A 24629-nucleotide genomic window follows, 5' to 3' on the forward strand; every position below is an offset into this window, starting at 1 on the left:
AAGGGACTTTTTAGGATGTCGGGTAGGGGTGTTGGAGCTAGAAGATCCTTGAGGTCCCTTCCAACCCTGACAATTCTCTGATATGTGTGTGTGTGTATATGTAGAAAACATGAAATATTTTCACTGAAAAATGCTATGCCATAAAAGATGTAACCAGAAAATTGTCAAATAAGGAAAATCTTACTGTATTATTACTTCTACTTAAAATATGTGGTAATAAAAATTCATAAGTGCACACCAAAATGTTGTCAGGGCTTTCTGAATGTTTGCAGTGGAGGAGTAGGAGCAAAAGGAGTGTTATTTTTGTTTGCACGTGGGGCAGTGATACATTAATGTCACTTAGGCACTTAAGTTTCACTGGAGTCAGCTGCAGTACTTAGCAGAGTGCAGTGAAGTTACTGGCGCAGTTGTTGCAAACAGTTTGAGCACAGTGTGCTATGTTCTGGGGCTGAGGCTTGACATGCCTAGTTAGCAGCACACTGCTCGAATCACTGCTGCTCTTTCTGAATTGGGCTTGTTTAAAGCCAAGCTGGGTACCTCTACTGCCTTGCACGGTGCACCCATGACCTGGGGGCTCCCTGAGTGCAGCTGAAATATTTTCCCTGAACGCACTTTGAGGCAGGCACCAAGATACTTATCTGACCGATTGCATTGTTCACACACATCAGTGCTGCAAACGTTGCTGATATGGTGTAACCTACAGACTGAAAAAGAGCGCTATGATAAGTTTGGTTTTGTTCTTTCCTCAGCCATCCGGTATGACGGAGTTAATGTGTTTGGCTACACAGTCTGGTCCCTGCTGGATGGCTTTGAATGGCACAGGGGGTACAGCATTCGACGTGGATTGTTTTATGTTGATTTTCAAAGCCACGACAAGAAGTTGATGCCCAAATCTTCTGTTTTGTTCTATCAAAAGCTGATAGAAAAAAATGGCTTCCCACCTTTGCCAGAAAACCAGCCTGTTAAAGGTCTTTTTCCCTGTGGCTTTGCTTGGGGAGTTGTTGACAACTACATTCAGGTGAGTCTGGTGATAAAGCTGACAGGCTGTCCAGCCAGATCAGCACACCAGTTCTTACTGATAAGTTTGCTGAATAGAGTGTCTTTGCTGATCTGTGCTACCACAGTGCTGCAAGGAGATGGGTGCAAGGCTGTTATGCCATGTACTGTGTCTTTCAGTCTTTAGTAGACTTTCTGCATGTGACCAAGGAGCCCCAGGCAGATTGAGACACAATAACCTTTTAGAAAAAGATACAGAAATTGGAGGGCATCTTCCCTGGATGTGTGATGTGATCAGTTACTGAAAGTTGGTCCCTTCCAAATGGAAGTTGACAAGATTTGCTCAAGTGTCATAGTTTGTGAAATGAGAACTACTACTACTTTTTGTAACCCTGTTGTGAAGGGTTAACCCTCCTGGGGGAGTGGTCTTGACCCTGACCCCAGGTGGTCCTGACCCCTCCCCGGGGGTGGGTCTAAACACTATCAGGTGTGGTGGTTACCCACTCCCACTTCCTGTCGTATAAAAAGCAGAGGAAGTTGCTGTTTTGCTGTCTCTCCCTGCTTCCCTGCTCACCAGCATCACCATCCTATCTCCTGGTGCTCTTTGTTTTACCACGTGGCCATAACCCACGAAGTGGACAAACCATTGCCATCAAGTCTGATTGTATTTATATATTTCGTACCTTGTTTTCCCTTCCCTATGCCTTTTGTAACTTCCCTACCTCAAATACCTTTTATTTATTGTTAGTATTTTCTTCTTTTAACTTCCAAATCACAGTGAGATACTTATTTGGGTGTGCTTACCTTTCCTCTCCTTTTCTTTGGAAAAGAAGCAGGGAGAGGGAAGGGCATCCTATAAATTGTTATTGGTTCTATTAACTATATTTGAGTCTCTGGGAAACTTTAACTAGAACCGAGACATATGTTATCACAGCAGACGGATGTATGTTTCAGAAAACTTCCTTAAAGATCTTAAAACTCCAGTAGCATGTTTCTACATCTTATCTGTTTATCCTGTACCCTTGTTAGAAGGGTTTTTTTGAGAAAATAACTCCCAACCAACCAAATACAAAATCAATCCCCCCCAAAAAAATCCAACCAGCCAAACAAATGAACTAAAAAGCCAACAACAAACACAAAAAACCCAAATAAAAAAACATATTAGATTTAGATGAAATTTCTGTACTCCTTCATCATTTTGTGTAATACTGTAACTGATGTAAACTGCAGTGTCCCTGGAAAGCATAGAATTAGATCATGGATCCAGTTCCTAGCTCTCGCTCATTGTTTCAGCTAGAACTGATACTTTGGGAGAGTCTTTCAGATGTTAAGACTTCATTATGTGATTAAAAATTGTCTTAGTTACAGTCAGTTTAACCATTTGGCTCTGTAGTTCTGAGATGCTGTTTTGGCTTGCAGAGCTTCACTAACCACAGTAAAGAGGTGTAGCTGCATTCAGTGCTGAGGCATGATCCAACGATAGAATTTTTAATTGAAATTTCTCACAAAGATAGGACCTCTCTTAAGGTTAGAGATTAGGGGGCTTGGGGTTTTGTGGTTTGTTTGGATTTGGTTTCTTTTTTCTTACTCCAGAAGTAAGATCTGACTTTGTTCTCTTGGAAAGTACTGCAGCCTCCTTTCCTGGGACACTTGATTTCCAAGAAAATTCAGCAATCGTTATCCTGCTAGCTGCTAGGTAGATTAGGGATTGAAAATAGAATTGCTGCCTTCGGGGGTGATAACGGCTGTAAAGTTCTGAAGTCAGCCAGCCTAGGACAGTAAAAAAATCCCTCCCATTCTCAGAACTGTCAAAGTTGAATATTTTCATTTCAAAAGGCCATTCAAACATTGTGTGCTGTAAGACTTAGGTAGTGTGATTTGTAGATGCATCACAGCGTTGGAAAAACTCTTTTGACAGCATTCCCACAGTATTAGTGGCAATGCAAGCTTTAGTAATCTACGAGGGACAATTCTCCAGAAAAGCAATTTCCCTCAGACATGCTGGGTTTTATTACTTTCTTCTATAAGCACAGTACTGACTTCTCCAGAGAAAATAGCAACTGATTTTCAGCGGCTTCTTTATGCAGTCTGCAGAGCCTCAGCTACAAGTTGAACACTGGTTGTAGACTGACACCTGCTTTTCAAACAGAGGGCAGGACAAAGAAATCTGAATTCCAGGGGGGAATGTGCACCAACAGGAAAAAGAAAAATAAGTGGTCAAGAGGACATCTAAGCACTTGTGGTGCCAGTATCATGTAGTTTGGATCTTGCCTTTAAGAGTTGCACTGTAGTATGAACGAGGAGATCTTACATTGTGCATTTTCAGAAAGCAATTCACTTTTCCATTTTCTAGTCCTTACTGGGTTCATGTAAAAGCAAAAGTATAATTCTGTGGGGCCCTGAGAACTTAGCTCATCTTCTACTGTGTTGGTATGTCATACAGGCAGTTCTAACATCTGAAGACCTAAAGACTTGTGGGAAGTGTGTTAATTGTTGGAGCAGCATACAGTGGCCTTACTGAGAGGCCAGAAGGAAAATTGATTCGGACATCAACAGTCTGCTGAAAGACCTTGGACATGAGTTCAGTATGAGTTAAATAAAAAAGGACTGTTTTAACAAGAAGGAAAGATTTTGCCTGTTAACTGAATTCCTGCTAAAAAGTCAAGTGCAGAGCATTACTCATCTTTCGTCATAGTCAGGAAAAGAACTGAACGCAGAGATTATGTTGCTTTCAGCATTTCTTTTACTGTATTCGGGGAGTGGTCTTGAAACTGCATCTACTGGATAATTTGCAACATAACCACTGTGGAGGCCCTTCTTAGTCTTGAAAGAAAAAGATTAAATTGCTGTAGTCTTTGTTCAGGATCTGCTTCTCTGGAGATCTGTTGCAAGCTTAGTTCTATATCCCTGAGCAATCCCTTATTTCTTATACAGTCAGGAGCAATCTGGGGAAGATATAAACATGATGGCCATTAGCATAAGTTTGTTTGGAAAGCAGGATGAAAGTAATACATCGATTTGGTACTTTCCTGATGTCGCATGCTAACAGAAAATTAACTGGTGCAAGCCAGAAATGTTATCATACCAGAAATGCCAGACAGGTGCTAAATGCGATCTTTTGGCTTTGGAAATGCTTCTGCTATGTAGTGCCTGGTGGTTATGATCTTCCCACCTACCTTGAACAAACAGCTTGAATCTGGTGTTTCTTATTCTATCTAGGTAGACACGACACCCGCCCAGTTTCTAGACTCTAATGTTTATGTGTGGGATGTTCACCAGACGAAGAAGCTTATTAAAGTGGATGGAGTTTACACCCCGAAACGCAAGCGGCAGTGTGTTGACTTTGCTGCTATCAGGCTTCAGATCTCTCTTCTGCAAGAAATGCATGTGTCACACTTCCATTTTTCACTGAAATGGGCTTTAATCCTTCCTTTAGGTAACCTCTCTGTCATCAACCACACACTCACACATTATTATCAGTGTTTTGCTAGTGAACTTCTCAGAGTTAACATAACTCCTGTTGTTGCTTTATGGCAACCTATGGCTGAGAATCAGGAGCTTCCAGTTCCCCTCATTAAGTATGGAGCTTGGGAAAACCCGGACACTGTTCAGGCTTTTGTTGAGTATGCCAAATTCTGCTTTGCAAGTCTTGGGGACTATGTCAAGTTTTGGATCACAATGAATGAACCACCTGTGAAAAATTTGACATACACAGCAGGGCACAACCTGCTGAAAGCCCATGCGAAAGCTTGGCATCTTTACGACAAAGAATTCAGGAGATCTCAGAAGGGAAAAATATCTATAGCTCTGCAAGCTGACTGGGTAGAACCAGCTTGTCCCTTTTCCAGGAATGACCAAGAAGTTGCTGACAGAATTTTAGAGTTTGACATTGGCTGGCTTGCAGAGCCCATCTTTGGGAATGGTGACTATCCAGAGGTGATGAGAGCATGGCTTCACCAAAGAAACAGTGCTGACCTGTATAATTTCCACTTGCCTTATTTCTCAGAAGCTGAAAAGAAGTTAATACAGGGCTCATTTGATTTTTTTGCCTTGAGTCACTACACTACTACCCTTGTGGGCTGGGAGAAAGAAGATGCACTGAAATACGACCACTACCTTGAAGTTCAAATGATCAATGACATCACATGGCTGCACTCACCCAGCAGAGCCGCAGTAGTGCCCTGGGGACTGCGCAAATTGCTCAAGTGGGTTAAATCAAAGTACGGTGATGTTCCAGTTTATGTTCTGGCTAACGGAATTGACGATGACCAGAATATGGTGCATGATAAGCTCAGAGTGTATTACATACAGAATTACATCAATGAAGCTTTAAAAGGTAAGGAGCCACTTGTGGCTTATATACCACAAATCCCAGTAGTAATATATACACTCTGTGTCGTAGAGTATGCTTAACTGTAAGAAAAAAGAAATCCTAGGCAAAATGTTCCATAAATGAAGTGTTACTACAATGTAAATTCCTTTTATTGAAGATTGGTATTACTAAACATCAGGAAGACTGACCTTGCACATATTCTGCATAAGACAGCAGCAAAGCTCTGTTGTGGATTTGAGAAATTTAAGCAGATATTGTGTCAGGAGCTCCACATGTATTTAGTCAGATTTTCTTCTTACTGCACTTCTGCTGTTATTTTTCTTTGTTGCTTCTCTTCACTGATGTGCCTCAGGGCTGAGTATGAGTTCTGTTCCTCAGCTGTCTCTGTATCTTATCCAAAAGCGATCTTATCCAACAGTGATCTTCATAATAATGCAGCTATCTAGCTCATTATGCCATTTCCTGGACTCTTTCCTGTTATTCAGAACACAAACCGGTCTTTAGCTGTGTCTCAAAGATTCATAAATTATAAAGCAAAAAGGAGGCATTTTGAGTCATCCTGTCATACCACACACTCTGGTTTTCGAGAAAAGCACAAGACACAAATGAGATCATTTTTCTGCTGAAGAATTTTGCACATCTCACTATCAGCTGTTGTAATAGAAATTTACTGGGTATTTTATATATATATATGAATACTTTTTGGCTTCAGCTTTAAGCTGTTTTGTTGTGCATTACCATGTATTTTGACAGACAGAAACCAAGCTATCTCTTACTTAGCTCTTTGATAATAACACAGACAAAGCTCTTGTGTCCTTTGCTATAAAATATTTAGAACCTTCCAATTATTAAACTTAGTCCCACTTGCCAGCATTTTTCTTGAGAGGGGTAAGCCCAGACCTGGAGACACGGTTCCTGCCACAGCCACATCTCTAACTTGGGCAGATAAAATGTAAGCTCTTACTCTTTTACTCCTCTTTGGTACATCCAAGCAGCCATTTTGGCCATGGCAGCTTGTTGGTTATGCACACTGTGATTATCTACTAAGATTTCAAACTCAGTTCCAGATTCCTGCCCTCCAGGCTGCCCTCCCTCTGCAGAAATACAGCCTACTTGTTCTTTGACATTCTCACATTTGGTCATGTTCAAATGGCAGTAGCTTGCTTATGCAAAGCTTGCAACACTAAGCTAAATTATGTCCTGAGTCTTTGTGTTATTTGCAGACTTCATGAGGATCATTTAAGATCATTGAATTTCCTGGTGCTAAAAGCCAGTCTCCATGACCGTGGTGGAGATGCACCTACTGTGACAGTTACCTACAGTTACATTTCTAGACTTAATAGTTCCAGTTGAAATCTGTTTATTATTGGCTTCCCTTGACCTCGTCACATTCTATTTTCTTGATCCAAATGCCATAAAATACCAAGTCAGTTGCCTTGTGAAGATCTAAGTATACTACATCAAACATCATTACTTTTATTGATCTGCTGAGCTCATAATAGAGATGTCAAGTTAGTTTGACAAGATTTGTTTTTCATAAAGCTAAGGCGATTGGCATTAATCGTATGTATCTCCTGTAATTCTTATTTATTGAGCCTTGGATAACCTTTTCCACTCTTTTGCACACAGTGAAATATGGCTGTGGCAGTTCCATAATTTGCTAGGTCATCCTGTCCTCTCTGTGTTGGCTGTAACTTCCTCCTCTGCAATTTCCACATCTTTCCTTGCTGAACATATAGTGCCCAAGATTTCCAGGATTTGTAAGCACTGCCTGTGTGTTTTCTGTGTCTTTAGCTTAAAAAAAAAGGTGTCTTGGCTACATTTGGGCTTGCAGTTTCAATCCTTTCTTTCCTCTATTGTTTTTCTCCTTCCTACCACTTGAATGTTATTAATGCTTCTGTTCATAGAATCATAGAATGGTTATCTAGTTGAAATCCCACTGCCATGGGCAAGGACATCTTCCACTAAATCAGATTGCTCAAGGCCCTAGTCATAGGCATCCTGACCTTGAACATGTCCAGGGAGGGAACATCCATAACTTCCTTGGGCAACCCGTTCCAGTATCACACCACCCTCACTGTAAATAATTTCTAGCCTAAGTCTGTTATCTTCCAACTTAAAGCCATTCCTCCTTATCCTATCACTATAAGCCCTTGGAAAAACTCCTTCCTCAGCTTTCTTGTAGGGCCTCCTTCAGGTACTGGAAGGCTGCTATAAGGTCTCCTCCAAGCCTTCTTTTCTGAGGGCTGAACATCCCTGAATGTCACAGTGCTCCAGCCCTCTGATCATCTTCTTGGCCCTCTTCTGGACCTACTCCAACAATTTGATGTCCTTCTTGTGTTGGGGGGCCCTACTTTCCAAGTAGGTATGGATATGGGTTTTTTGCCCAGCTCGTTAGCCAGAACACCTGCACATCCCTGTTTTTTACAGAACTGCGTTATTCATACTGATCTGGGACCACTGTACTGCAGTCACATCCTTGTCCCTTCTTCTATCCAGCCTGGGAATAGCTGGAAATTATTATCGTATGATTTCAGTTTAACTATCACATGTAAGCCATATTTTCCTGTCTTTCCACATTCTTTGTCCTGGATGCATGTGTCACTAAAAATCAGCCACAATACTTGCCCTAAAGATCACTCTCTTGCTTTTGACATCCTGCACTCCTCCAGTGCTTAGTGCCTGTAATACCAGCTTGTTATCTTTCCTTCTTCTCTTCTGGTGTTGTGCTTTTGTCCATCTTGTCCTTATGCAGGGAGCAAGCTCTTATTCTTAGCAACCTGACCGATTCAGGTGTTTCCAAAACTTGCTGTTTTTCTGCAAGACCTTGTGCAGTAACTGACACGAATTACAAATCTTCTGTTCTTTCCTCAGTGTCATGCAGGGGAAGAATGAGAGGAGCTTTGGTAGCTGGGTGCTTTCACTTTGAAGTTCCTTTTCTGTCTTCTTCCTCCATCTGGTTTCAGGGGCTGCATATGGCAGCATTTGTGTGTGTAATGTTGCTCACTTGCATTGTTCCAGGGGAGCCAACAGGGTTGTGCAGAAAAATGGCTCCAGAATACAGTATGGGACCCTTTGGACTGAGGCTATATTTTTAAGTGCTTTGTACGCCTTTTAACTACAACTTTGCCAACTGAAAGCAGAGAACACTAGTAACTGTTTATGTAACACCATTAAATCCACATGCAGTTGTACAAACACAAATTAATTGTCCTGGGGAGCAGCTCTGTAAAAGGGTAGGTAAAGATTGTTTCATTTCAGACATGAAAAGTAGGTTAGAAGTGCTAAGTGGCTTGCATGTGGTTGCAAAAAGAAATATTTGCAGAGGCATGTGACAATTCAGCAATCCTATGTTCATCTGTGAGAAGGTGTTGCTTTAATTTGTTAAAAATAGTGATTTTGAAAGACAAAGTATTACAGTTTGCATTTACTACTGTGGATTAATTGTTTTTGCCGAGCAGGACTGATGGCTCAAGGTTAATGTTCTAGCTGCTGGACCTCTTCCAGTAACCATGTTAGCAGTATGGATTGTGGGCATATTCTCTATAAAGACTAATACAGGTCATCTTGGATCAGAAACTCAAGTCAATAACACGAGAGGACTGTGATGATTTGCATAACCTTTCTGTTTGCACTGGTGATATTGCAGTGCATGACCTTAGCATGGGTGCACCTTTTTCTGGTGTTACTGTAGTGAGAAATACAGCTTGATGTCTTTTGGTTTTGGCTGTCCCCATCAGGAGGTGCACTGCAAGGTAGAAGTGAAAAGAAACAGGTTGCAGAAGTCCAGGTGCAGGAAAACAAAAGCCTGTATTCTTTTCTACATAAAACCGAGAGCCATCTTTTCATGACAGCTCCATGCTGATCATGAAACACAGTCAGGCATTCACAGCTGTGTTTACCAAGCACAAGGAAATGAATTGCAGGATACTTGCAGATCACACTGTCTGGAAATGGCTGACAGAGTCTTACTTTTTACAAGAAGCACTTCACGCATTATGTGTAACTTACCTTATTCTGGGGAAGAGAAGTGCAGATGTGAGTTTAACATGCCACTGCCCCTGCTCTAGGTGCTGGCATACAGTATTAACAGCTCTTGAATGCCCAAATGGCGTTTATTCATTTCTCCAACCCTTCGCTTTCTTTCACAGCTTGCACGTTGGATAACGTTAACCTGCAAGGATATTTTGTCTATTCTTTTAATGACAAGACTGCTCCTAAATACGGTCTCTACAGTTATGTGGCAAATCAATACGAACCAAAGCCTTCTATGAAACATTACAGAGAAATAATTGACAATAATGGTTTCCCTGAGCCTGAAACTCCTGAGCTGCTGTGCCCAGAAGAAGTTGCCTCATGTTCCGAATGCCACTTCTTCCGAAACAGAAAATCGTTATTAGCCTTTATCTCTTTCATATTTGTTGCATTTATTGTTACTATTTTCTTCATTATGTACTACTCCCAGAGGATAGAGAGAAGATATAAGTAGAGCTGTCTCTTCGAATACGTCACTCACTGCATTTTTTCTTGCATCTCCTTGGGAAATCTGAAATAAGAGCGCACAATGTTGTGATTGCTTCAGCACTTAGAAGACATTTACATTGTCTGATACTGTGGGACGTTGACACTGGGAAGAGATTGCTAGCACATGGCTTCCAGAAATCATTATCTCTGGTCTAGTAGACCAGACTAGTTTGTGAACAGTCCTTAATTTCTGTGGTTGGAGTTGTCTCACAACTTTCCTTGGGACTTTTTGTTGAGCAGATGCTTTCTCCTCCTTGATTTTACCTTGCAGAATTTAACAGGTGAAAGAATATTTGGAACACATGAGTTGATGGGAGAGCCTGAGCATGTATTCTCCATGAGAAGCCTGGGGAGAACAAAAGTGGTTTACTTTTCCAAATCAGGATACAGTGCTGATGTTGCTTGGTCAGGGCCAAGTTCCATGACTAAGCAGAGATGGAGTTGCCCATAACAGTGCCTGGGGAAGGGACACTCCTTTTCCTAAAGCAGATCTGAGGGGAAGAATAGGAGGACATGAGTCTGCTGCTAGGAATGCTCAGTAAATTACTTAACTATTACTCTAGTTGCTGACAGCTGGATCTGACTTCAGGGTGCTATTGGGGAGCTTTGGCTAAAGGAACTGTGTCCTCAGTGAGGAAAGCAGCAGGGGTACAGCAGGGGTCATGCCATCTGACAGGAAGAGATGAGAACAGTTAAAGGGCTTCTCTTTGCTTTGCTTTATGAAACAGTGAAGAGCTGGGACTGGTATGTTGTTGCTGTCTTAGTTGTCAGAAAGCTGTGTACCTTGACCCCGAGCCCTCTTGCTCTGTACCCATGGCAGGGCTGGGGCACCCTGTTTCTGTGCTTCTCGCAGCGAGTTGCACACAACTGCCACCCCACTGCTGCCCAGCTGCTTACCTGCTGGAAACTTGTGGATGACTTAGTAAAATGGTCTCTGCATGCTGTTTGTATTGAGTGTGGAGACTAAATCCCAGCATTCTGGTGTAATAATCCAGCACTTTATTGCTGCTTTTGCCTAGGTCTGAGATCTTGGGAGCTAGGGCTCCAAGCCTCTTTCAGGTTGTCTGGAGAGTCTGCTTTGAGCAACTGGATCTGGCCTTGGCAGCATTTCATCATGAAGTATTACTGAGTGTCTGAGAGCCTCTTCTTTTTCTTTCAGCAAGATAAATTAGCAAAATATTGGCAGCATTGTTTATTAGTAGAAATAGAGAATGGAAAAAAAAAAACCAATTCCTGTGTCATTTTGCGTGCCTTGTGAACTGCTACGTTAGGAGCATCCTCAGTGTAAAGCAGTGAGGTCATTTTTCTCCACTCTCTAGGTCTGTATTGCCTTCAGCTGTAATTGTATTTTTATTGCTATGTGAGTAATGTCACACACTGGAAAGAATATTTTACAGGAAATGTGCTCTATGTTAATCAAGAATTATTTATCTGCTAAAGCTGATTATGCTTTATTAAGTGTGATGCTTATCTACTAGATGACTAGTAGAGGACTAAATGGCCTCCCAGGGTTCCTTTCAGCTTGAATATTGCTGTGACTCTATTCTGCAAATTAAAACTTGCCTATGAAATAGAATTTTGACTTGTAATTTAAGATTATATTTTTCCTTAAATAATCTAGACAGAGGAGAATTCATTTCTCATCATAATGTCTCTCTTTGTGTTAATGTGCATTTTGATATCGAGGTTAAGGTGAAAAATTCAGGGTAAATGATGAAATATTGGAAGTATTTATTAAAATTATTTATAGCCTGATAGCTGCTGAAGAACAGCAGCTTTCAAAGGGCTGTATATTTATACATCAGTGGCTGCTGCAGTGTGGATTAGAAAGAAATAGCTCTCCCTAAATGAATGAAATGCCAAATGGCTTTCTCTGTGGCGCAGCGATGGATCACCTTGCAGTACATTACTCCAGCAGTCAGGTGCCGACGGAGTGCATAACAGAAAGTGACATAGAGTTAATACAAGCTGCAGCCAGGTCACGCTGAACTTGTGTGCTAGAGGTGTGTGTATCTGTGTTATATTTTTGCCGTTGCTAGAAGAAAATACAAATTCTGGGCCTGATCTTTCTGAGAAGCTCCTGGGTTTGAGGGAGTTCAGGAGACCTTGGGCAGGGCAAATTCTGAAGATCATGGGTGCCTTATTCTTGGGCTCCACCCTGTCCCGACACTTCCCAAGCAATTAACCACCCAGCAAGTTGCTGCCCTGTGCTACTTAATGGCCCAGACACCCTGTATTGTGAGAAACAGGAGCCTGAGCACGGAGGAGACGCTGCAGGCTCTTCCTGTAGAGGCTGGGTGATATGTAACCACCGACAGGCAGATGGCACCAGCTGGATATCTAATTTGTAGGTAAATTGGGATTTGTAGCTCTGCAGCTGTGTGACTGCATCCACTCATGGTGCTGTAGCCCATGGAAATAATGCAGCCTTTGGTGCGGTTGCCTCCAGAAGAGGTTTTAAATACTGCTGCAGAGCAGAGACCGGCTTGAGCTGGGCACAGCAGTTGCCAAAGCCTTCTCCTGCAGTGCTATCTGAGCACAGTGATGTGTAACTCTTGGTGGATGAATTGCACAGTAATGGGCTGGGGAATATACAGGCTGGTCTGATAGAGATAATGGTATGGCTTTTGTCTCGGGAATTTGCTTCATTTCGTGCAATCAGAGACCTGTGCAAGCTTCTTGTCAATCTTCTTGCAAAAAATCAGCCACTGCTAACAACAAGAGAGGCCTTGAATAGGCAAAGATTAGGTGCCTGTCCGAGGAGAATTGCGGTGTGTTCATGCAAACTGATGTGGTAATCACCTCCTGCGATCAGGCCGTGGCCATGGGGCACTTCTTCTGTTCGATCCTCGTGTGTGAGTGATGATGTGATGCTGCATTGCCACCATCTGTGAGTCTAGAGCAGGAGTGCTGACAGTAGCAAGGACTTTGAGGAGAGGGTACTCACTACTCAGGCTGCAAAAACAGCTCAGGGGAGGATGGTGTTTTATTTCCTGAAGAGCAATCAGAGCCTGCACATGATGGATGTTAGCATGCAGCATCTGCTGCAGCCTGGGTTCTTGGGTTTTAACCATGTCTCTAGAAGAAAATGCTGTTGCCAGTTTGCTCAATGCACCAGATTAAACGTGTTGTAAAATACAAAATGATCTTTTTCTTCAGAATAATTTCTGTGACTGAATGCAAAGGCTCTGGTTTATTTCTTGAGAAGATCATACAGAGTAATGCTGGGAAGGATGCCTTTGCTAAAGGGAAGAATGAAGGTTATGCTGTTTTTAGAACAATCTCAGAAATGAAATAAAGGTACCATGTGTAACAAAATGTAACATCATCTTCCTGTTTCATCTCTGCAGTTTCTCTGTCTGCACCACAAAGCACAGAGTTGCTGTTATGGCAACTCGGCAAGAAGTTCATGTTCCTGTTTGGTTTTTTCAGTGTCCCATAAATAACTATAACTTTTGTTGGAGATTGCTGGGGCCTGCGGATAAACAGAGGTTTTTCCAACAGTCTTAGAGTTTGGAAGACTCCTTGACTTTTGGGTTGCCTTGTTTTTGGTTTTATGGTGATGTTTTCTTTTTGGTGGTTGTTGTTGTTGTTGTTTTTTGTTTGGTTTGTGGGGTTTTTGTTTGTCAGTGACTATTGCTATTTGAAAAGCTTACGGAAGTAACCATACCAATCTAAGAGTGTTGTGTTGCAGTATCTTATTCCTTAGTATGTTTGACAGCTCTCCTACTCCAGTAGAGTTACTTGAGGGATTTTTGTCAGCATAGTTGTGGCACTGGCAGTCAGTTTGTGGCATCCTTGTTAAGCGTTTTACAGAAAGTAAATGCCGAGATTAAAGGAAGCAGGAGCAGTAAGGGAGAAAAGTAATTCTTGGGACAGTAGCATGTTTAAACACACAGCTTGTCCTTCTCTTTTTTCCTTGGGTTGTATTTGCTTAGAACACTGGATCTGTTAATTCTGCTTGGAAAAAATCCCCAAGACAAAAATGTCCTTATTCAGGGCAAAGAAATCAGTTTTAGATGCCAGACTTCAGCTTCAGCTGAGCAAGTTGAGTCTTACTCCGTTTCCACTCATGCAAAGCCAAGATGAGGTGAGAAAAAGGAAGGGGAAACTTCTTTCCATCTTTTATAAGCCACTGATGGCTTGTCAAACCACTTGTTGCCAGCTGTCACAAGGCTAGGGCTGGTGTGGCCTGGTTAAGCCCACCCTTTTTCAGAAATTGGAAAAACAAAGTGAGATGAAAACAGCAGGTTCCTGTGCATCAGAGGCTTTGATTTTGCTTCATGAGTTGAACAGAAACACCACTGTCAGATGGTTCTAAGAGAATGAAGTCTGTTAAGGAAGTTGAAATCGCAGCAGTTTACAGCCAGGGCACTTGTGGGTGCTGACGTTTTGCTGGCTGTTATTTTGTTATGGTTTGAGTGGTGGTGATGAAGTGGCAAAAGGGTGAGCAGGGCAGAGAGAAGCTGGGGAAAGTACTAATGAAGCAAGGGCAGAAAAGCCATGGGTGCAAGCTGATGTGCAAATTCCTCGCCCTGGCAGCTGAGGGAACAGTCCTCTGGTGTGGGGGTGGGCTACAGAGCTTTGAATAGTCCCTGTTAAAAAAAAAAGAATTAAAAAAGCCTTACTCTGAAAACTACTGCCTCCCATATTTATCCTTTACTGGTACACATTCTATGGCCAGTTTGCTGCCAGAAGCCTTTTCCTTGTTATCTGGTCTAGCTCTTCTGAGCCTTAGTCCCAGGAGGCCCATGGAGTCTGAGGAGCAAAGGGTAGCTTGATACTGGCAGATGGGAGAGGTGGCCACTGGCACTGAGCAAAGCAGTGTGAATGGCAGTGGTGATGATTTCTGAGTACTGTAAGTTCACATCAGGCTGGATTAGTTCCTACTGCAGTTCTTTACTACTAGTGGACTTCCTTCCTTACTAAGAGAATAGCACAGAAGACTTTGGGGTTGTTTTGGCAGAGAAGAATGAGTGTTTAACTCTTCTCTCCAAGCTGAGGTGATTCTATGATTCTATACACCTCAGCTTGGGAAGAAGAGTTAAACAGGTCTGTAGTTTTCCTGGTCCCTCCCTCCGGACCTTCTTGTGGATGGGTATCACGTTGGCAGCTTCCAGTCTTCAGGGACCTCTGCAGTGAGCCAGGACTGTTGATAAATGATGGAGAATGGCTTGGCCAGCTCAGCTGCCAGCTCTCTCAGCACCCTAGGATGGATGCCATCTGGTCCCATGGATTTGTGAGGATCCAAGTGGCTCAGTAGGTCCCTTACTGCTTCCTCCTGGATTAGATGGGGACTATGCTGGTCCCTGGCTCCATCTGCCAGCTCAGGAGGACAGTTGTCCTGGAGACAACCTGTCCCACTATTGAAGATTGAGGCAAAGAAGGTGTTAAGTACCTCTGCCTTTTCCTCATTTCTTGTTACTGTATTCCCCTCCACATCTAATGAGGAGTGGAGGTTGTCCTTGCCCCTTCTTTTGTCGTTAATATAAAGTACTGTCAGCTTTAATTGTTTTATTTTTAATGGCATCGGTCCCTGCAGGGAAGGACAAGACCTGGGCAATGACTTCTCAGACCCACCTGTTTGGATCTCAGGGGCCAGTGGAGACTCCAAGCCAGATCTTCCTCTCAGGGCTGTGCCTTGCTGGTGTGGCTGTCCCAGCCGGAGCAGGACCAAGCCCCAGGCACCTTCTGAGTAGAACATGCAGTGAGGCCTGGAGGGAAACAGCTGGCAGCATGCCTTGGCTTGGGTCTTGCTGTGAACTGGCTGTTGCAGTGCCACCTTCTGCAGTCAGGGCTCTGTGAGAGGCTTCTGGCAGCATTATAAACCAGCAGGGCACACAAGCACGCCTGACCCAGGGAATCTGTTCTCCTCCCGCCGGCGGGAGCCGCCAGCTGGCCAGGTGCTTAGTTGGAGGCGCAACAGTACCAACGGCCTGCGCGGGGAGCTTCTGCGAGCTGACCGAGCTCCGCTGTCTGGCGAGGGCGCAGCTGACTTGGAGGCTGTCAGATGCCCTGCCAGGAAAGGGAGCGGAGCAAGCCGGCGAGGAGAGCTTCCCAGCAGACTGCAGCCTCTCTGGCCAGCCTGGAGGGTACCCGAGAGGTGTGAGGCTGCGCCAGCCTGGGATAGACATCATCCAGGGGCTTAGTGCTGTGGGAAGAAAGGAGCAGCACCAGCTCCAGCTCTCTCACTGTCTCTTTTTTCCTTCTTTGGGCATGTTTTTATTTAGATTAGGGCTGTGAACTGGGGAGCTAAATTCCACGCCAGGGTATGCCAGGGTGTACAGTTTGTGTAGAAGACAAAGCAGCGCTTATAGGCCTTACAGATGTTTTGTTGGTGGTTAGTACTTTCCAGCAACCCTTCTGCCTCTGTCTCTCCACTAGGGGAGTCTTATTTCCAAAGCTGAGAAAACAAATGGTCGTAAAGTAAGCTCCCAGTGCTGCAGTTGTTTCTCCCAGCGCTGATGGAAGTGTGTGCATTTTATACACATTTGTAACTCATTTATCTGCCACCTTGCTGCAGGGTCTGTGAGTGTACATTGCCCACAGCGGGAGGAAGTGGGGTCCTGCACTTGGCAGCACATGGTTGCTCCTGCTTGATATTCACAGGCATATTCCTCCAGCTGGTGATAGATTATTATTGGCCTGGAAGAAAAATAATGCAACCAAGCTCTTACTATTTTCTCCTGTTATCTATTTCATCATATTAATGTGAGATAATCATTATATAAATGTGCAGGAGACCCAGTCAAGGACAAATCCATTTTTAAAGTCCTCCAGTGCTCCTGTACATCACTCCTCCATCTTCTGTCTTTAATTACAGCAAGTGATCTCAGAGGCTCTTAAAAGATTACTCAATTATTTGAAAAACACCCAATGTAATAACTGTATCTTTTTTTCTGATAAATCTCAGTGATTGCTGGAAAAGGTTGCCCAAGGCAAGAAATGTTGGGTGGCCAGAGAGGCTGTAGTGTGACATTTTGGTTTTGCCCAGTGATACCCATTTAAGTTTTTTTGGTTATTGTCAGCCACTCTTTTTATTTGCATTGCTAATAACCACATTTTCCCCCTTTGCTGTCCTAGTGGTTTCAGCAGTGTTGTGAATGTCACTGCTCAGCTGATGATTGTCCTGGCTCCTTCTTGACTGCTGAGAGAATGATGATACCACGGGATGGTAACTGCTGCTCAAAAAGACTTAAGGCCATGGCTGGACATCAGTATGCCCAGGCAGTAACCCCCATTCAAGGCGATGCTTGTGGCTGGGGTTTGGTTGGGTGTTTGGGAAGGGTCTATAACTAAAACATATGTAGTGGCTCACTCCATGTCAGGGCATGCATCAGTGCCGTGCTGCTGGGCAGTCTGGCTCGGGCTCTGCAGTTTAAGGGGAGTGGGAAAGTTGGCCTGCCAAAAGTTGTCTCTGACATGGTGTTCTCCCTGTCCCACAGCCTCAGGAGGGAGCTGTTGGTAGGGCCTGCACGTGGGCATCGCCACCACTGCTGCCAAAGTACATCTGTGCCAGCACAGCTTGTCCTCCCTCACCAACCCACCCCCGCTATTGCTCATCAGGAAGCCTCAAGTACAGCCACTGAAGAATGGGAAATTTTCCCCAAATCAGCATTTTACCTCTTTTGCAAAACAGCAGACGTATGCTAAGCCCCTTGCTGCAAGCCTGGGAGCTGCTGGTGTGATCCCTCTTCTACGGACCAGGAGGAAAGGGATGCAGCGCTTCAGGGAAAGAGAAACTCAGGCTAAAGAGTTAAAATCCTGCACTTTGTTTTCACAGGCCCATTTCTAAATTCCTCTCCCATAGGGAGCCAGCTGAGCCTGGGCAAAACACCAGAGCAGCAGGGTGGCCAAATAGGCTGGCAGACCCCAGGCAGCTGTCCCATGTGGGTCTGGGATCAGACTGCATACAGGCACCCAGCTAGCATCTGTCCTGCATGCATGGTGGGGCACTGCTGGCCAGCAGATGCTGCTGAGAGGGTTGCTGTCGTTTGCCCCACCACCTGTATGGCTCCCATGCTTATTTAATAAAAAAAAAAAATTAAAAGTAAGTAATTTGATACTCAGCCTCCCAAGGAACAGAAATTGTTCCAGCAAGGGCTGGGACAGGCATGGTCTGGGGAGGGACAGATGGCCTCGCAGTTAATTTGCTCCCATAAATCGCAAGCTGTGTAAATCCTCACTGCAGCAAGTGCTAGCTCTGGGTTTCAGCTATGTGGCTGTCTTGGAGCTGCTACAAGCAGGTGAAAGAGGAGGGTTTTAGGCTGAGTTTCCCTAGTGCCTTCTGCAGAGTGGAGTATTGGGATTAAGCAATAAACCATAATCCTAGAGTTGGCTGCCAGCAGAGGTCCACACAGCTGCTCTGGCTGAGCAGGGCAGTCTGCTTCTTTCCACAGAAGGATCTATTTTCTTGTCAAAGCACAGTCCCAGCCAGGACCCCATTCTGCCTCCTTGCAAGCTGCTGCCAATGAACTGCACACTGCAATTCAAGTCTCTTGTTCAAGGTAAAGAGCAGTTCTCTGTGTTCAAACCACAACGCCTTTTGCCTCCCTGTACTGCCAGACACTTGTGCCAGGGAGAGGATCAGAAGCCCAACCTCATCATTGTGGTGGGACTGAAGATATGAAGGCTCTTGGTTATTTTCTTCTCCCTGGGAGGAGAGAAGCAGAAATGATCTCTCCTTGCCCTGGAGTTTTGTCCCTAGCATGGGGCATGGGACATTTGCAGACTTGAGCACTGACAATGCCTGACTCTGTTTCATCTGGTGTGGTGTAATGGTTTAGCACAAGGGCTAACCTGCCTGCTCCCCACCACAGGGGAGTGTAACACACACAACTCAAGGCTGAGATAAAGAAGTAAGGTAAGAATTTAATATAACATGAAATATCATAATCACAATGCATAATTACCTTAGCTAATAATCTAATTGATCTAATACTGCAATGCAAGATTACCACAGCTTAGCCTATTTGCAGAAGCAGCTCAGTAAAATACAGCAAAACCGGTATAAACGAGAAAACCAAACCAGCAGCTCTACGACTCCCACTCCATCCACTGCCATGCAGGAAAGAGCCAACACCCAAGAAGCCAGAACCCAGAAGCAGCAACCAGAATAGGAAGCCTCTCATGTTGCAATCTGATCTTCAAGCCCCATAACACCTTGCTCCAGTTAGCACTTTCAATTTTGAACCTGCATGACTGCAGCATGGTATGAACAAAAGCAGTAGGTTCAACTCAGTCCATGACAGGGACCACACATCGCTTGGCCACCATCACTCTGCCCTGAAGGCTGAACTCTCTTCTCTGTTGTGGAGTCTGAGCTGGGTGAGTGGAGCACAGACTGGAGCCCAGCCTGCAGGTGGATAGGCAGGGACTGAGTCAGGTAGAGGGCATGTTGGGCTCAGGAGCTGGGCTTAGACAACGGGAGTGCCTATGAGAGGTCTGTAGCAGGATAGAGGTTCTAGAATCAGAGTCAAAGATGTGGACCAGTACAAGGGGTACCTGCTGGAAAGCAGCTTCATGGAGAAGAACCTTGGATCTCTGATGGGCGGTAAGTTATCGCTGGGACAGAATGTGCCCTTGTGGCCAAGGCAGCAAATGGTATTCTGGGGTGCAAAGAGTATCCAGCAGATTGAGGAAGGTTCTCCTCCTTCTCTACTCTGCCCTGCTGAGACCACATCTGGAGTATTGTGTCCAGTTCTGGGTTCCCCAGTTCAAGAGGGACAGGGATGTATTGGAGAGCATTCAACAGAGGGCTACATGGATGATTAAAGGACTGGAACATCTCTCTTACGAGGAAAGGCTGAGACCTCAGGCTGTTTAGTCTGGAAAAGAGAAGAGCGAGAGGAGAAGGTACCAGTCTTCTTTTCAGTGGTGTCCTGTACTAGAACAAGGGGTGATGAATGCACACTGGAACACAGGGAGTTCTACCTCAACAGATCACTGGAACAGGCTGCCCAGAGAGATTGTAGAGTCTCCTCTTGAGACTTTCAAGACCAGTCTACATGCATTTCTGTATGACCTGCCCTAGGTGATCCTGTTCTGGCATTGGGCTTCCACTTGATTATCTTCAGAGGCTCCTTCCAACCCTTACCATTCTACAATTCTATGAAGGAGCTAATTGCCCAGGTTACTTTTTCTGCAAGAGATGCTAACCTTTATTGGAGGTGTAGAAACCTGGTTCTGGATCCTGTTGTGAATTAGGGAGGATATCTGGGAGGGTATGAACCTCCTCAACGTTAGCCTATAAAAGCCAGACAAATAGTTACCCACAGCGTTGTAACATTTTCCCCTGTCCTTTACTCATTAACCTGGACCCACTGCTCTGCTCTGCATTAGTCCTTGAGTTCCACACTCCCCAGGTCTTTGCTGAGCGGAGTTTCTTGACCACTACAGCGGGACAGTCTGCAATCACATGCTGCTGGTAGGGTCTGGTCTGCATCCTTGGCTACTTTTGGGGAAGATGTTAGCTTTCTACATAGCATAGCAGGGACCTGTGACACTGAGGGGCACAATTTACATAGTACATTTTTAGGAAAAGACAAATACCTTGCTACAGATCCAGGCTTTGCTGCCCCTTATTGCCAGGACTGTCACAACATGATGTGCAACTGCAGTTGTAACAACACGGTCTGTCTGGCCTAGCACTCATCCAGATGAAGTCCTTGTGCAGCTGTGACTGACACATCTGGCAAGCAGAACATGGCACAGTCTCCATGGGATCATGTGTGGGGGATGCCACTGAAGTGCCTCCTTCTCTCTGGCAAGGTCTGTGTTCACTTCCCAGTTTTAACATGACACTTGAGCTAGAGCAGCAATACACTTTTCACCCTTTCATACCTGAAAGGAGGTTGTAGCCAGGCAGGGGTTGGTCTCCTCTCCCAGGCAGACAGTGACAGAATGAGAGGACAGTCTCAAATTGCACCAGTGCAGGTTTAGGCTGGTCGTTAGGAAGAAGTTCTTCACAGAGTGATCTCCCATTGGAATGGGCTGTCCAGGGAGGTCGTGGAGTCACCATCCCTGGAGGTGTTTAAAAGGAGGTTGGATGAGGCACTTAGTGCCATAGTTTAGTTAATTAGAAAGGTTAAGTGACAGGTTGGACTTGATGATCCTAGAGGTCTTTTCCAACTTGGTTAATTCTGCTTCTGGATAGCATATTCCAGACTGCATCTAAAGAAGGATGCTCAGCAGGTCAAGGGAGGTGATTCTCCCTCTCTACTCTGCTTTGGTGAAACTCCACCTTCAGTACTGTCTCCAGCACTGGAGTCCTGAGCACAAGAAAGACCTGAACCGGCTTGACTGGGTCCAGAGAAGAGGCACAAAAATGATCAGAGGGCTAGAATACTTCTCCACTAGGAAAGCCTGAGTGTGTTGAGGTTGTTCAGCTCAGAGATGACTTCAGGGACACACTGTTGCAGCCTTTCAGTCCAAACGCTGACCTAAGACCGCTGTGGCTATTAAACCATGTCCAGAGGTGCCATGTTGTCTGGGGTTCTAATTCAAATTCCCAGAGACTCTAATAAATTTGATGGAACCAGTAACAATTTGTAGAGTGCCCTCCCCTCTTCCCCCTTCTTTCCCAAAGGAAGAGAGAGAGGGGTAAACACTCCCGAATAAATCAATCTCACTGAATTTGGAAGTTAAAAGGAAAAGTTTAACAATAACTTAGATGGGTATCTGAGGTAGGGAAGTTTACAAAGGATAGGGAAGGGGAATTAGCAAAATACAAAAGGTATAAATACAACTTGAGTTGTGTGATGGTGGCTTTGTCTGCCTCGTGTCTGCCATGTGGTAAACAGCTGGTAATGGTGGCATGCAGGGAGAGATGTGCAGAGTGTGTGAGAGAGAGAGTGGAACAGGAAGTCCCCCTCATTTTATAGGGCAGGAAGTGGGGGGAGTGGGCTAACCATCACCTGGTGGTGTGACCCACCCCTGGGGAGGGGTCAAGACCCCTAGGGTCAGGTTCAGGGTTACGTCCCCCCTGGAGTGTTAACCCTATACACATGTCTACACCTTTTCTGAACACCTACCGGGATAGTGACTCCACCACCTCCCTAGGCAGGCTGCACCAATGTCTGACCACTCTTTGAGTAAGGAAATTCTTCCTAATATCCAATCTATACAGTGTAATGTGAGGCCATTTCTTCTCCTTCTGTCACTTGATACTAGGGAGAAAAGACCAACACTTATCTCACTACCTCCTTTCAGGTAGCTGTAGAGAGCAGTGAGGTCTCCCCTCACCCTCCTCCAGGCTAACCAATGCCAGTTCTCTCAGCCACTCGAGACCTGCTCACCAGCTTCACTGCCCTTCTCTGGACTCACTCCAGGATGTCAATGTCCTTCTTGTAGTGAGAGGCCCCAGACTGAGCACAGTACTTGAGGCATAGCCTCACTAGTGTTGAGTACAGGGATACAATCACTTCCCTGGTCCTGTTGCCCACACTATTCCTGGTGCAGGTCAGGATGCCTATGGCCTTCTTGGCCACCTAAGTACACTGCTGGCTCATGTTCAGCCAGCTACTGACTAACACCTCCCAGGTCCTTTTCTGCTGGGCAGCTTTCCAGCCACTCTCCTGCAAGCCTGTAGTGTTGCAGGGGGGTCTTGTGACCCAGATGATTTAGTTGGGGCAATTAACGAGGCAGGAATTACACATAGTTAATTTTATTTGTGGCAATCCCTGCCCACAACTATGCACAAACTAGTTACATTGGAGTTCTAATTCGGTCAGGAACACCTGCACAAGGATGCTTATGGGCAATCCATTCATTTAGGAGAAGCAGAAAAAATGGAAAAGGTTTGGCCACAAAATGCCTTTGCCCTGCTGCCAAATAAAATGCAGCCCAGAGCCCTAGGGAACGTCTGTTCTACTCACCGTGGTGGAGCAGAAATTTCAAGATAGTCCCTGGCTCCTTTGTGGCAGTGCTGGAATTGCTCAGCCATTAAGAGGCTTCTAGATATCCCCAGGGTGCTGGAAAAGAGGCAGACGCTCTCTGACCTCATCCTGGTTCCTCTTGGCACAGAAGTTTGCAGAGGTGCAGGCAGAATCTCTTGCAGATGTGTAGAGAGCACAATGTCGGTGGCACTTCTTGCCACGTCATGAGGCACTTAAATGACTTCTCCTGGTAAACGTGAAGCACTTAACTTTCCAGATAGTTCAAGCCCAAAACATCAGGGCTAAGCTGGTCTGAAGCACAAGGCAGAGCAGACCATGTTGTCCAAGAGCAGTGAGGCAGAAGCCGCAAGGCAGAGGCATCACAACTGCTTGCAACTTAGCTCAATTTATATTACTTGCCACAGATATTCACCAATTGAAGTGTGTGTGTGGCCGTTTGAGCTGATCCTCTAGCTCAGACATAGGGGAGAGATGAACATTCCAGGGATAGGTCACATAAATGGCAACAATAGATAAATTAATATAATTTCATTGGAGCATCAAGAACTTAATGTCTAGAAGCACAGTTTGTTCTCCCCTTTTTCTCCCGCTGGCTTCTGCTGCTGCAGCTTCGCCTGTCGTCCCCCGGCTGCTCTTTTGGCTACTGCTGCTTTGCTGCTTCGACACCGCTTGACCCCTCCCCCATCTCCCTTAAGGTTATTGTATTGTTGTTGGTTTTTTTTCCCTTCTTTCCTTCTCTAGTTATTATCTCTCTTTACATTGTTATACTTATACTATAAGAAAATACAATTTCATCTTTCCCTGACTTTCAAAAAAAAGGGGGTTTGTGTTGTGAATTTTCTTCCCAGGGGAGGGATCAGCCCAAACCTGGGACAAAGTGGCATTTGCCAAACTGACCATATCAGGTGAAACCAGGGCTTGCTTATCCTTATTTGGGCAAGACACCAGCAAGTACCTAAACACCTGTGGGTACCTGTTTATCACTTTGGGAGGGGACATAATGGCCCAAGCCTTTGTTTTCCTCTTGCCCTTGCTTCTCCCATCAGCAGAAGGGTGCGGCAAGCCAGGACATCTAATAGGCCTATTAGCCTTCCAGAACACCAGGTGCAGACCTCCAAGATCATCCAGTCCAATTTATAACCCAGCCCTATCCAGTCAACTAGACCATGGCACTAAGTGCCTCATCCAGTCTTTTCTTGAACACCTCCAGAGATTGTGACTCCACCACCCCTCTGGGCAGCCCATTCCAATGGCAAATCATAAAAGTGACCACAGCCCATCGATCCAGCTGGTCCAGATGCCTTTGCAGTTCCCTTCCTACACCAAGGCACATCAACACTTCCCATTCAATTTAGTGTCATCTGTGAACTTACTGAGAGTGCACTTGGTCCCCTCATCCAGATCACTGGCAGAGATATTAAAGTGCACCAGCCTCAGTATTGAGCTCTGACGAACACCACTTGTGACTGGCTGCCAGCTGGGTTTAACTCCATTCACCACCACTCATTGGATCTGACCAGCCAGTTCTTAACTCAGTGAAGCATGAGTTAAGACTTCCAGGCCAATTTCTCCAGGAGGATGCTGTGGGGACCAGTGTCAAAGGCTTAACTAAAGTCCAGATAAACAACATCCACTGCCTTTTGCTCATCCACTACACAGGTCACCTCTTTGTGAAGGAGATCAGGTTTGTCATGAACCCATGCAGACTGGGTCTGACCATTTGGTTGCCCTGCACATGCTGCATAATGGCACTCATGATGACCTGCCTCAGGACTCCCTGGCACCAAGGTCAGAATGACAGGTCTGTAGTTTCTGGGTTCTCCTTCCAGAGTGGGACAGTCTTTTTCACCTGTAGTGATAGGACAAGGGGTAATGATTTT

The 24629-nt window shown here is 44.9% G+C and overlaps 1 protein-coding gene across 1 annotated transcript in view; it reads left to right on the plus strand.

Moving 5' to 3' along the window:
* Nucleotides 1-13176, plus strand: part of KL (klotho) — a 75347-nt gene extending 62171 nt beyond the window's left edge. Inside the window, exons 3-5 of the mRNA XM_064167930.1 lie at nt 750-1018; nt 4216-5332; nt 9481-13176. Of these exons, the coding sequence (XP_064024000.1) occupies nt 750-1018; nt 4216-5332; nt 9481-9818 (1724 nt within the window). The 3' untranslated portion in view covers nt 9819-13176. The remainder of the gene's footprint in view (nt 1-749; nt 1019-4215; nt 5333-9480) is intronic.
* Nucleotides 13177-24629: the final 11453 nt, after the last annotated feature.

Source organism: Pogoniulus pusillus, chromosome 3, assembly GCF_015220805.1.
Source record: "Pogoniulus pusillus isolate bPogPus1 chromosome 3, bPogPus1.pri, whole genome shotgun sequence".
NCBI lineage: Eukaryota > Metazoa > Chordata > Aves > Piciformes > Lybiidae > Pogoniulus > Pogoniulus pusillus.